Source organism: Oncorhynchus clarkii, unplaced genomic scaffold (genome assembly GCF_045791955.1).
Source record: "Oncorhynchus clarkii lewisi isolate Uvic-CL-2024 unplaced genomic scaffold, UVic_Ocla_1.0 unplaced_contig_8890_pilon_pilon, whole genome shotgun sequence".
NCBI lineage: Eukaryota > Metazoa > Chordata > Actinopteri > Salmoniformes > Salmonidae > Oncorhynchus > Oncorhynchus clarkii.
The window spans coordinates 15,001-30,000 of record NW_027258502.1 but is presented as its reverse complement, the minus strand read 5'-3'; the positions used below and the strand labels follow the sequence as shown (position 1 = coordinate 30,000).

At 43.6% G+C, this 15,000-nt stretch overlaps 1 protein-coding gene across 1 annotated transcript in view; it reads right to left on the bottom strand.

Moving 5' to 3' along the window:
• Positions 1 to 15,000, bottom strand: part of LOC139397128 (dystrophin-like) — a gene marked incomplete at both ends in the record, with an annotated part of 60,276 nt that overhangs the window by 31,581 nt on the left and 13,695 nt on the right. The window contains 6 exons of the mRNA XM_071144002.1: positions 3,160 to 3,332; positions 3,510 to 3,632; positions 10,090 to 10,260; positions 11,264 to 11,416; positions 11,557 to 11,691; positions 12,412 to 12,537. Coding sequence (XP_071000103.1) covers positions 3,160 to 3,332; positions 3,510 to 3,632; positions 10,090 to 10,260; positions 11,264 to 11,416; positions 11,557 to 11,691; positions 12,412 to 12,537 — 881 coding nt within the window. The remainder of the gene's footprint in view (positions 1 to 3,159; positions 3,333 to 3,509; positions 3,633 to 10,089; positions 10,261 to 11,263; positions 11,417 to 11,556; positions 11,692 to 12,411; positions 12,538 to 15,000) is intronic.

Genomic DNA, 15,000 nt, shown 5'->3' with positions numbered 1-15,000 from the left:
TTAGTCTAGTGGTGATGAAGTTACTGTAGTTTGTCTACTAGTTAGTTAGTCTAGTGGTGATGATGTTACTGTAGTTGGTCTACTAGTTAGTTAGTCTAGTGGTGATGATGTTACTGTAGTTTGTCTACTAGTTAGTTAGTCTAGTGGTGATGATGTTACTGTAGTTTGTCTACTAGTTAGTTAGTCTAGTGGTGATGATGTTACTGTAGCTTGTCTACTAGTTAGTTAGTCTAGTGGTGATGATGTTACTGTAGTTTGTCTACTAGTTAGTTAGTCTAGTGGTGATGATGTTACTGTAGCTTGTCTACTAGTTAGTTAGTCTAGTGGTGATGATGTTACTGTAGCTTGTCTACTAGTTAGTTAGTCTAGTGGTGATGATGTTACTGTAGCTTGTCTACTAGTTAGTTAGTCTAGTGGTGATGATGTTACTGTAGTTTGTCTACTAGTTAGTTAGTCTAGTGGTGATGATGTTACTGTAGCTTGTCTACTAGTTAGTTAGTCTAGTGGTGATGATGTTACTGTAGCTTGTCTACTAGTTAGTTAGTCTAGTGGTGATGATGTTACTGTAGCTTGTCTACTAGTTAGTTAGTCTAGTGGTGATGATGTTACTGTAGCTTGTCTACTAGTTAGTTAGTCTAGTGGTGATGATGTTACTGTAGCTTGTCTACTAGTTAGTTAGTCTAGTGGTGATGATGTTACTGTAGCTTGTCTACTAGTTAGTTAGTCTAGTGGTGATGATGTTACTGTAGCTTGTCTACTAGTTAGTTAGTCTAGTGGTGATGATGTTACTGTAGCTTGTCTACTAGTTAGTTAGTCTAGTGGTGATGATGTTACTGTAGCTTGTCTACTAGTTAGTTAGTCTAGTGGTGATGATGTTACTGTAGCTTGTCTACTAGTTAGTTAGTCTAGTGGTGATGATGTTACTGTAGCTTGTCTACTAGTTAGTTAGTGGTGATGATGTACTGTAGCTTGTCTACTAGTTAGTTAGTCTAGTGGTGATGATGTTACTGTAGTTTGTCTACTAGTTAGTTAGTCTAGTGGTGATGATGTTACTGTAGCTTGTCTACTAGTTAGTTAGTCTAGTGGTGATGATGTTACTGTAGCTTGTCTACTAGTTAGTTAGTCTAGTGGTGATGATGTTACTGTAGCTTGTCTACTAGTTAGTTAGTCTAGTGATGATGATGTTACTGTAGTTTGTCTACTAGTTAGTTAGTCTAGTGGTGATGATGTTACTGTAGTTTGTCTACTAGTTAGTTAGTCTAGTGGTGATGAAGTTACTGTAGTTTGTCTACTAGTTAGTTAGTCTAGTGGTGATGATGTTACTGTAGTTTGTCTACTAGTTAGTTAGTCTAGTGGTGATGATGTTACTGTAGTTTGTCTACTAGTTAGTTAGTCTAGTGGTGATGATGTTACTGTAGTTTGTCTACTAGTTAGTTAGTCTAGTGGTGATGATGTTACTGTAGCTTGTCTACTAGTTAGTTAGTCTAGTGGTGATGATGTTACTGTAGTTTGTCTACTAGTTAGTTAGTCTAGTGGTGATGATGTTACTGTAGCTTGTCTACTAGTTAGTTAGTCTAGTGGTGATGATGTTACTGTAGCTTGTCTACTAGTTAGTTAGTCTAGTGGTGATGATGTTACTGTAGCTTGTCTACTAGTTAGTTAGTCTAGTGGTGATGATGTTACTGTAGCTTGTCTACTAGTTAGTTAGTCTAGTGGTGATTATATTACTGTAGTTTGTCTACTAGTTAGTTAGTGGTGATGATGTTACTGTAGCTTGTCTACTAGTTAGTTAGTCTAGTGGTGATGATGTTACTGTAGCTTGTCTACTAGTTAGTTAGTCTAGTGGTGATGATGTTACTGTAGTCTGTCTACTAGTTAGTTAGTCTAGTGGTGATGATGTTACTGTAGCTTGTCTACTAGTTAGTTAGTCTAGTGGTGATGATGTTACTGTAGTTTGTCTACTAGTTAGTTAGTCTAGTGGTGATGATGTTACTGTAGCTTGTCTACTAGTTAGTTAGTCTAGTGGTGATGATGTTACTGTAGCTTGTCTACTAGTTAGTTAGTCTAGTGGTGATGATGTTACTGTAGCTTGTCTACTAGTTAGTTAGTCTAGTGGTGATGATGTTACTGTAGCTTGTCTACTAGTTAGTTAGTCTAGTGGTGATTATATTACTGTAGTTTGTCTACTAGTTAGTTAGTGGTGATGATGTTACTGTAGCTTGTCTACTAGTTAGTTAGTCTAGTGGTGATGATGTTACTGTAGCTTGTCTACTAGTTAGTTAGTCTAGTGGTGATGATGTTACTGTAGCTTGTCTACTAGTTAGTTAGTCTAGTGGTGATGATGTTACTGTAGCTTGTCTACTAGTTAGTTAGTCTAGTGGTGATGATGTTACTGTAGCTTGTCTACTAGTTAGTTAGTCTAGTGGTGATGATGTTACTGTAGTTTGTCTACTAGTTAGCTAGTCTAGTGGTGATGATGTTACTGTAGCTTGTCTACTAGTTAGTTAGTCTAGTGGTGATGATGTTACTGTAGTTTGTCTACTAGTTAGTTAGTCTAGTGGTGATGATGTTACTGTAGTTTGTCTACTAGTTAGTTAGTCTAGTGGTGATGATGTTACTGTTGCTTGTCTACTAGTTAGTTAGTCTAGTGGTGATGATGTTACTGTAGTTTGTCTACTAGTTAGTTAGTCTAGTGGTGATGATGTTACTGTAGTTTGTCTACTAGTTAGTTAGTCTAGTGGTGATGATGTTACTGTAGCTTGTCTACTAGTTAGTTAGTCTAGTGGTGATGATGTTACTGTAGTTTGTCTACTAGTTAGTTAGTCTAGTGGTGATGATGTTACTGTAGTTTGTCTACTAGTTAGTTAGTCTAGTGGTGATGATGTTACTGTAGCTTGTCTACTAGTTAGTTAGTCTAGTGGTGATGATGTTACTGTTGCTTGTCTACTAGTTACACAGCTCACACCTGGTGTCTCCCCATGAGGAGGGTTGCCCCCCCCCCTGGTCTCCTAGTTAAACAGCTCACACCTGGTGTCTCCCCATGAGGAGGGTTGGCCCTCCCTGGTCTAGTTTGTCTTCACCTGTTGACCCAGTCCTTCCTGTCCAGAGTTAGTAACCCCAGTGTGTCCCCAATAGATTCCCATTATTCCTGGTACGTACCTGAGCCTGTCCAGGTACAGCTTGTTGACTTTGTCCCAGTTAGTGTTGAGCAGCAGAGCTGTCTCCTGAACCCTGGTGCTCTCTGCTGGAGTGGCGATGGCCACCACCTCCTCTCTCCTGGCTAGAGCGCCCTCTACAGGGGGGCGGAGGTTCTTCAGATTCACCTTCACCTCCTGAGACACAGGGACGTAGGCAGACAGGCACGCACACACACACACGTTAACCACACACACACGTTCATATACACGTTTGAAACCAACAGAATGAAACACACACACACACACACACACACACACACACACACACACACACACACACACACGCACACACACACGCACACGCACACTGACCTGAAGGCACTGTCCCTGCTGGGGTAGGTTGTAGAAGACGGCCTGCCAGTACTCAGGAGAGTTCAGTTGGAAGTCTGTCTCAGAGACGGAACGCAGCAGGGTCTGCAGCTCTCCCAGGTACTCCTACACACACACACACACACACACACACACACACACACACACACACACACACACACACACACACACACACACACACACACACACACACACACACACACACACACACACACACACATACACAGACGCACGCGCACACACACGCACACGCTCAATTATAACTAAACAATAACCCCAAACTCATTCTGAACTACACAAACTATACAATATTAAACAACACTAAACACAAAGCCATCTATTACTGATAGATCCTCATCAGTTGATATTCCTACTGTGTTCAGAAGTTGTTCTGGTACTTGGTCAGGATAACATCCTTGCCCTACCACTTTATACTATAGATACCTTCACAGAGGGAGTAAGGTTCCCTACCACTACATACTATAGATACCTTCACAGAGGGAGTAAGGTTCCCTACCACTATATACTGTAGATACCTTCACAGAGGGGGTAGGCTACCTACCACTATATACTGTAGATACCTTCACAGAGGGGGTAGGCTACCTACCACTATATACTGTAGATACCTTCACAGAGGGGGTAGGCTACCTACCACTATATACTGTAGATACCTTCACAGAGGGGGTAGGCTACCTACCAATATATACTGTAGATACCTTCACAGAGGGGGTAGGCTACCTACCACTATATACTGTAGATACCTTCACAGAGTGGGTAGGCTACCTACCACTATATACTGTAGATACCTTCACAGAGTGGGTAGGCTACCTACCACTATATACTGTAGATACTTTCACAGAGTGGGTAGGCTACCTACCAATATATACTGTAGATACCTTCACAGGGGGGGTAGGCTACCTACCAATATATACTGTAGATACCTTCACAGAGGGGGTAGGCTACCTACCACTATATACTGTAGATACCTTCACAGAGGGGATAGGCTACCTACCAATATATACTGTAGATACCTTCACAGAGGGGGTAGGCTACCTACCACTATATACTGTAGATACCTTCACAGAGGGGGTAGGCTACCTACCACTATATACTGTAGATACCTTCACAGAGTGGGTAGGCTACCTACCACTATATACTGTAGATACCTTCACAGAGTGGGTAGGCTACCTACCAATATATACTGTAGATACCTTCACAGGGGGGGTAGGCTACCTACCAATATATACTGTAGATACCTTCACAGAGGGGGTAGGCTACCTACCACTACATACTGTAGATACCTTCACAGGGGGGGTAGGCTACCTACCAATATATACTGTAGATACCTTCACAGAGGGGGTAGGCTACCTACCACTATATACTGTAGATACCTTCACAGAGGGGGTAGGCTACCTACCACTACATACTGTAGATACCTTCACAGAGGGGGTAGGCTACCTACCACTACATACTATAGATACCTTCACAGAGGGAGTAAGGTTCCCTACCACTATATACTGTAGATACCTTCACAGAGGGGGTAGGCTACCTACCACTATATACTGTAGATACCTTCACAGAGGGGGTAGGCTACCTACCACTATATACTGTACATACCTTCACAGAGGGGGTAGGCTACCTACCACTATATACTGTAGATACCTTCACAGAGGGGATAGGCTACCTACCAATATATACTGTAGATACCTTCACAGAGGGGGTAGGCTACCTACTACTATATACTGTAGATACCTTCACAGAGTGGGTAGGCTACCTACCACTATATACTGTAGATACCTTCACAGAGTGGGTAGGCTACCTACCAATATATACTGTAGATACCTTCACAGGGGGGGTAGGCTACCTACCAATATATACTGTAGATACCTTCACAGAGGGGGTAGGCTACCTACCACTACATACTGTAGATACCTTCACAGGGGGGGTAGGCTACCTACCACTATATACTGTAGATACCTTCACAGAGTGGGTAGGCTACCTACCACTATATACTGTAGATACCTTCACAGAGTGGGTAGGCTACCTACCAATATATACTGTAGATACCTTCACAGGGGGGGTAGGCTACCTACCAATATATACTGTAGATACCTTCACAGAGGGGGTAGGCTACCTACCACTACATACTGTAGATACCTTCACAGAGGGTTCAGTCAAGACAGTGTTTGTTGTTATTCCTGTGCTGTGTTCTAGTACAACACCTCTCTAATCCCTCACTATCTCTTTACATTATTTATATTTAAAAAAATAAATATATATATATTTACATTCTAACACGCAACCTTTTTAACGATTTCTCATCCGTTGGAATCTTTCCACTTCCACGGCACCTATATAAAACTTGTATAATGAACTTCACAACCTTGTCCCGATATTGATTCAGCTGTCTTGTTGTAAAAATAGAAATGGATAAACAGGAAGAGGTCAGAGTGAGAGTATTGAACCTTTAAATGTGAGTAAATACTGAAGAACAGGTTGAATTAGAGAGAGAGAGAGAGAGAGAGAGGAGGATAGACAACCTGATATAATGTGTGGGTTATAGAAACCTGAGTAAATACTGAAGAACAGGTTGAATTAGAGAGAGAGAGAGAGGAGGAGGACAGACAACCTGATATAATGTGTTGGTTATAGAAACCTGAGTAAATACTGAAGAACAGGTTGAATTAGAGAGAGAGAGAAAGGAGGAGGACAGACAACCTGATATAATGTGTCGGTTATAGAAACCTGAGTAAATACTGAAGAACAGGGAGAAAGGTGATTGAGGACACTGGTTCATTTAGAGTCTGACAGACAGAGCAGAAGAGAGTTTAATGAGCCAGTCAGTAGTGTTTAATCCATCCTTCCATAAACACCGTTCGTTACTCAGTCTAACTCACTGGCTTATACCTGATTCACACGTGGATGTGTCATATGCACAGAACACAGCGGGGTGTAAAAGGTACAGTTTGATTGTGTCCCTGTGGATGTGCGTTTGCTGTATGTATATATTGTGTGTGTTGCTCTTAATTGTAACCCAATGGAAGTCATCCAACAATCCCATCATGCACATAACAGCGTTCCCCAGAACTTCACAACAGCACTTCAACTCACCTTTTAGCCCAAATACAACAACATCAAGACATACCCATCTCACCTCTTATGTCAGCTCTGTTTCTTATTGATCAGAAAATGGATCGCGTTGTGATTTGACACAAAGGCACAAAGACGTGCATTGTGTGTTAAGAGTATGTTAAAGTTAAAGACTACACAGCACCAACAGAACTAGGCTATGGCAGAGTAGGTTCAGTCATGAGGACAGAAGGACAGTAGTCATTCATAGGTCTATACCGTGTAAATACAGTGGGATTTCACAGTTAAATACCTGGTCATTGGTATTTATTATGGATCCCCATTAGCTGCTGCTTTGGCAGCAGATACTCTTCCTGGGGACCAGGAAGTGGAGGGGTCTCTGACATACCGTGACAGAAACAGCCACCATAGTGTTCATGTGTGTTCACTGTTGATACTGTATGCCTGGCCAAATATAGATGGATGTAGACTACATGTGGGTTTGTCTTGTTTTGTGGTCTACTGATGCTTGTCTTGTTTTGTGGTCTACTGATGCTTGTCTTGTTTTGTGGTCTACTGATGCCTGTCTTGTTTTGTGGTCTACTGATGCCTGTCTTGTTTTGTGGTCTACTGATGCTTGTCTTGTTTTGTGGTCTACTGATGCTTGTCTTGTTTTGTGGTCTACTGATGCTTGTCTTGTTTTGTGGTCTACTGATGCTTGTCTTGTTTTGTGGTCTACTGATGCTTGTCTTGTTTTGTGGTCTACTGATGCCTGTCTTGTTTTGTGGTCTACTGATGCCTGTCTTGTTTTGTGGTCTACTGGTGCCTGTCTTGTTTTGTGGTCTACTGATGCTTGTCTTGTTTTGTGGTCTACTGGTGCTTGTCTTGTTTTGTGGTCTACTGATGCTTGTGACGGAGGTTTTAAAAGCAGCCAAATGTCCCTATGATCCAAGTCACATGACTAAACACACTCCTCCTCCTCACCAATCCAGTGCTTCATTCATCAGCCCTGCCACACAGGCAGGTGTTCATGTGTGTGGAGCCCTGTGTGAAGATTTGAGTATGGTGCGTTTTCATTGGGTGACTGGATACATACATGAGGATCATTGATTGGTTGTGACTCCAGACAGGGGTCAGGTGACTGTGATTGACACAACCCATGTTGATTGACAGGACATGCGGTGGTGATGTGAGGCAGGAAACCAGAAACAGAACACAACAGAACAGCAAATCAGAGGCCAGCTGTGTAACATGGTGCTTCTTCACACACTGAGGGAAGGATGGAGGGATGAACACCTGGATGATGCAACTGAGGAGGAAAACTAGAAAACCCCCATTCAGTAATACTGTCTGAAGGCTACAAATCATCCCCTCAGTAATACTGTCTGGAGGCTACAAATCATCCCCTCAGTAATACTGTCTGAAGGCTACAAATCATCCCCTCAGTAATACTGTCTGAAAGCTACATATCATCCCTCAGTAATACTGTCTGAAGGCTACATGTCATCCCCTCAGTAATACTGTCTGACGGCTTCATATCATCATCCCTCAGTAATACTGTCTGAAGGCTACATGTCATCCCCTCAGTAATACTGTCTGAAGGCTACATATCATCCCCTCAGTAATACTGTCTGAAAGCTACATGTCATCATCCCCTCAGTAATACTGTCTGAAGGCTACATATCATCCCTCAGTAATACTGTCTGAAAGCTACATATCATCCCCTCAGCAATACTGTCTGAAGGCTTCATATCATCCCCTCAGTAATCCTGTCTGAAGGCTTCATATCATCCCCTCAGTAATACTGTCTGAAGGCTTCATATCATCCCCTCAGTAATACTGTCTGAAAGCTACATGTCATCATCCCCTCAGTAATACTGTCTGAAGGCTACATGTCATCATCCCCTCAGTAATACTGTCTGAAGGCTACATGTCATCATCCCCTCAGTAATACTGTCTGAAGGCTACATGTCATCATCCCCTCAGTAATACTGTCTGAAGGCTACATGTCATCATCCCCTCAGTAATACTGTCTGAAGGCTACATGTCATCATCCCCTCAGTAATACTGTCTGAAGGCTACATGTCATCATCCCCTCAGTAATACTGTCTGAAGGCTACATGTCATCATCCCCTCAGTAATACTGTCTGAAGGCTACACATCATCCCCTCAGTAATCCTGTCTGAAGGCTACATGTCATCATCCCCTCAGTAATCCTGTCTGAAAGCTACATGTCATCCCCTCAGTAATACTGTCTGAAAGCTACATGTCATCATCCCCTCAGTAATACTGTCTGAAGGCTACATGTCATCTAGTTGGCTTGGCTCTGGGGCCTTCAATAACTTGTTAACAGACCCTTGTTATTAAGAGACTTGCTATCGGACTGGACTAGGATATACCTGCCGTCTGATTGGACTAGGATATACCTGCTGTCTGATTGGACTAGGATATACCTGCTGTCTGACTGGACTAGGATATACCTGCTGTCTGACTGGACTAGGATATACCTGCTGTCTGATTGGACTAGGATATACCTGCCGTCTGATTGGACTAGGATATACCTGCTGTCTGATTGGACTAGGATATACCTGCCGTCTGATTGGACTAGGATATACCTGCTGTCTGATTGGACTAGGATATACCTGCTGTCTGACTGGACTAGGATATACCTGCTGTCTGATTGGACTAGGATATACCTGCTGTCTGATTGGACTAGGATATACCTGCTGTCTGACTGGACTAGAATATACCTGCTGTCTGTCTGGACTAGGATATACCTGCTGTCTGACTGGACTAGAATATACCTGCTGTCTGATTGGACTAGGATATACCTGCTGTCTGACTGAACTAGGATATACCTGCTGTCTGACTGGACTAGAATATACCTGCTGTCTGATTGGACTAGGATATACCTGCTGTCTGACTGGACTAGGATATACCTGCTGTCTGACTGGACTAGAATATACCTGCTGTCTGTCTGGACTAGGATATACCTGCTGTCTGACTGGACTAGGATATACCTGCTGTCTGACTGGACTAGAATATACCTGCTGTCTGTCTGAACTAGAATAGACAGGTTAACTACATCATATCAACGTCTGGTGTTTGCATCTCACTCATTCAGGAGCCCTTTATTTCATGTTTAATATTGAAATTCACTGACTGATATTAGTTGGTTGATATTTGTCTTTCCTATTTGATTAATGGATTAGTGACTTCACTGACAGCTCAATCCAGGTTATAATTAGTAGTTGGTTTTTACTAGCTAGCTGGCAGGGGTAAGTTGGCACCAGGGAATGCTGTCAATTCCAATCAATTGAGAAAGTAAACCAAATTCCAATTCCAAATGTTGCTCATTGAAAAGCATTCAAGATAATTGGAATTTCAGATTACTTCCTGAATTCAACAGGATTTAAATGGAATTGAACCCAACCCTGGTTGACACGGGACAAGTTGGCACGGCGCAGATTGGCACGGGGCAGGGGGAACTCACACTTTGTCGGCGGTAGGGGGTGAATTTAGCCTCCACCTCCTGCCAGCGTGTGTTGAGCTGGAGGAGGCGGGGCTGCACCAGCGAGGTCGCCCCTGCGTCTGACAGTTCTTTGGCCAATCCCTGCACCTCTTTCAGATCCTCACTCTTCTCATCGAACTCTGAGCCAATCTCCTAGTGGATGGGACAAAACCAGCCAGAGTCACACCCAGGGGGAATATCAGTCACACACACACACACAAACACACGAACACAAACACACGAACACAAACACACGAACACACACACACACACACACACACACACACACACACACACACACACACACACCTTGGAGAAAACCCAGTTAGCAGACCAGCCATACAGGGGAGAGATCTCACTCACACACATAAGGAAGACACAAACTCTTCCATGCAGGGCAGTGATCATTCATGATCATTCAGGATCATTCAGGATCATTCTCCCCAGAAAGAGGAGAAACCATCTACTCTTTCCAGTTAGATCAGGGAAATGAAGAGAGAGAAGATTCACAATAAGAGTCCCTTTTTATTAGATCAGGGAAATGAGGAGAGAGAAGATTCACAAGGAGAGTATGTCTGGCTTCATCTGGTACAGACTTTAATAAATGTGAAAACCCCTCCGTTAGAGGGCAGGGCAGAAAAGAAGCGGTGAAATGAGTGGACAGGCAGAAAGACAGACAGACTGAAAGACAGACTGGAAGACAGAGAGACAGACATCTAGTGCTGGTAGTTTCAGGTACAGGTGAGAATGACAGGTGACTCTCAAGAGGAGTTCAATTTAGCGGAATGTCATTTTGATCACCTGGAACAAAGACACGCACTGTCAGATTACACTCAGAGAAATACATATTTAAACAGAGAGGAGAAGAGAGACAGAAAGAGAGGAGAAGAGAGACAGAAAGAGAGGAGAAGAGAGACAGAAAGAGAGGAGAAGAGAGACAGAGAGAGAGGAGAAGAGAGACAGAAAGAGAGGAGAAAAGAGACAGAAAGAGAGGAGAAGAGAGACAGAAAGAGAGGAGAAGAAAGAGAGGAGAAGAGAGACAGAAAGAGAGGAGAAGAGAGAGACAGAAAGAGAGGATAAGAGAGAGACAGACAGCTAGATCAGAGTGCGATATAAAGGGAGAGACAGATATAGAGACAGGAAGAGAGGGTTTCACCTTAACCCTCTGTTCCTCTGCTGGATCAGGTAGTTCAGCCACACTCCTCTCAATGTCGTCCAGCCACTGGAGAAGGTCATCAGTCTTCCTACGGTACTGATACCACTGGGGGGCTATCGCCAGGGCCTTCCTCCTCCTCACACCACGCAGGTCCTACACACACACACACACACACACACACACACACACACACACACACACACACACACACACAATCAGGTGAACTAATGGTAGAATGGTACAAAATTATATTTTTCTCAATGTTGTCATTATTCCCAGACTGTATACTGCACCATGACACTGTTGTATTTAGTGTTGAGCTGATTGTGTTTGATTCTGATCTGTTCTTTCTTGTCCAGGTCTGGAACTCTCCTCTGTAGCTTCTGTCCTTTCAGCAACAACTCCTTCACTGCCCCCTCCTCACAGTTCTACAACAGAGAGAAGAGCCAGAGAGAGACAGAGATGGGGGAGAGAGATCGGGGGGAGAGAGACAGAGATGGGGGAGAGAGATCGTGGGGAGAGAGAGAGATGTAGGGAGAGAGAGAGAGAGAGAGAGAGAGAGAGAGAGAGAGAGAGAGAGAGAGAGAGATGGCAGGAGAGAGATCGGGGAGAGAGAGAGATGTGGGAGAGAAAGAGATGGAGAGAAAGAGATATGAAGACGTTACTTGAATGATAGAACAGAAATAGAACATAATAGAATAGAACATAATAGAATAGAATAGAACAGAATAGAACATAATAGAATAGAACATAATAGAATAGAACAGAATAGAACATAATAGAATAGAATAGAACATAATAGAATAGAATAGAACAGAATAGAACATAATATAATAGAATAGAACATAATAGAATAGAATAGAATAGAACAGAATAGAACATAATAGAATAGAACATAATAGAATAGAATAGAACAGAAATAGAACATAATAGAATAGAACAGAATAGAACATAATAGAATAGAACATAATAGAATAGAATAGAACAGAAATAGAACATAATAGAATCAAATAGAATAGAACAGAATAGAACATAATAGAATAGAACATAATAGAATAGAACAGAATAGAACATAATAGAATAGAACATAATAGAATAGAATAGAACAGAAATAGAACATAATAGAATAGAATAGAACAGAACGTTACCCCGTCCTGTCCTGTGAAATCTTCCTCCTTGAGGTTCTCTCCCTGTTTCTCTTCTTCCTCCAGCAGGTCCAGCCAGATCTTAGCTTCACTGTGGAACTGCTCCACCTCCACCGTTGATGCTGCTGCCTACACACACACACACACACACACACACACAGACACACACACACACACACACACACACACACAGACACAGACACACACACACACACACACACAGACAGACAGACAGACAGACAGACAGACAGACAGACAGACAGACAGACAGACAGACAGACAGACAGACAGACAGACAGACAGACAGACACACACACACACACACACACACACACAGACAGACACACAGACACACACACACACACACACACACACAGACACAGACACAGACACACACACACACACACACAGACAGACAGACAGACAGACAGACAGACAGACAGACAGACAGACAGACACACAGACACACAGACACACACACACACACACACACACACAGACACACACACACACACACACACACACACACACACACACACACAGACACAGACACACACACACACAGACAGACAGACAGACAGACAGACAGACAGACAGACAGACACACACACACACACACAGACACAGACACAGACACAGACACAGACACACACACACACACACACACACACACACACACACACACAGACACACACACACACACACACACACACACACACAGACACACACAGACACAGACACAGACACACACACACACACACATGTAACCTTTGATGCACTTTTGTGCATCATGGCCTAAAGAAATGACTAAGATATTTCTCCATTTGAGAATGTTGTCTGACTGTTTGTGGAGGATCTCTTCATATAAACACACAGGACTGTAGAGGATAGAGAGAGATGTGGTCGAAAGGCAATGAACTGGCTTAGTTAGAGGGCAGGGGGTCAGTATAGAGAGAGATGTGGTCGAAAGGCAATGAACTGGCTTAGTTAGAGGGCAGGGGGTCAGTATAGAGAGAGATGTGGTCGAAAGGCAATGAACTGGCTTAGTTAGAGGGCAGGGGGTCAGGATAGAGAGAGATGTGGTCGAAAGGCAATGAACTGGCTTAGTTAGAGGGCAGGGGGTCAGGATAGAGAGAGATGTGGTCGAAAGGCAATGAACTGGCTTAGTTAGAGGGCAGGGGTCAGTATAGAGAGAGATGTGGTCGAAAGGCAATGAACTGGCTTAGTTAGAGGGCAGGGGGTCAGTATAGAGAGAGATGTGGTCGAAAGGCAATGAACTGGCTTAGTTAGAGGGCAGGGGGTCAGTATAGAGAGAGATGTGGTCGAAAGGCAATGAACTGGGTTAGTTAGAGGGCAGGGGTCAGTATAGAGAGAGATGTGGTCGAAAGGCAATGAACTGGCTTAGTTAGAGGGCAGGGGGTCAGTATAGAGAGAGATGTGGTCGAAAGGCAATGAACTGGCTTAGTTAGAGGGCAGGGGGTCAGTATAGAGAGAGATGTGGTCGAAAGGCAATGAACTGGGTTAGTTAGAGGGCAGGGGTCAGTATAGAGAGAGATGTGGTCGAAAGGCAATGAACTGGCTTAGTTAGAGGGCAGGGGGTCAGTATAGAGAGAGATGTGGTCGAAAGGCAATGAACTGGCTTAGTTAGAGGGCAGGGGGTCAGTATAGAGAGAGATGTGGTCGAAAGGCAATGAACTGGGTTAGTTAGAGGGCAGGGGTCAGTATAGAGAGAGATGTGGTCGAAAGGCAATGAACTGGCTTAGTTAGAGGGCAGGGGGTCAGTATAGAGAGAGATGTGGTCGAAAGGCAATGAACTGGCTTAGTTAGAGGGCAGGGGGTCAGTATAGAGAGAGATGTGGTCGAAAGGCAATGAACTGGCTTAGTTAGAGGGCAGGGGGTCAGTATAGAGAGAGATGTGGTCGAAAGGCAATGAACTGGGTTAGTTAGAGGGCAGGGGTCAGTATAGAGAGAGATGTGGTCGAAAGGCAATGAACTGGCTTAGTTAGAGGGCAGGGGGTCAGTATAGAGAGAGATGTGGTCGAAAGGCAATGAACTGGCTTAGTTAGAGGGCAGGGGGTCAGTATAGAGAGAGATGTGGTCGAAAGGCAATGAACTGGCTTAGTTAGAGGGCAGGGGGTCAGTATAGAGAGAGATGTGGTCGAAAGGCAATGAACTGGCTTAGTTAGAGGGCAGGGGGTCAGTATAGAGAGAGATGTGGTCGAAAGGCAATGAACTGGGTTAGTTAGAGGGCAGGGGTCAGTATAGAGAGAGATGTGGTCGAAAGGCAATGAACTGGCTTAGTTAGAGGGCAGGGGGTCAGTATAGAGAGAGATGTGGTCGAAAGGCAATGAACTGGCTTAGTTAGAGGGCAGGGGGTCAGTATAGAGAGAGATGTGGTCGAAAGGCAATGAACTGGCTTAGTTAGAGGGCAGGGGGTCAGTATAGAGAGAGATGTGGTCGAAAGGCAATGAACTGGCTTAGTTAGAGGGCAGGGGGTCAGTATAGAGAGAGATGTGGTCGAAAGGCAATGAACTGGCTTAGTTAGAGGGCAGGGGTCAGTATAGAGAGAGATGTGGTCGAAAGGCAATGAAC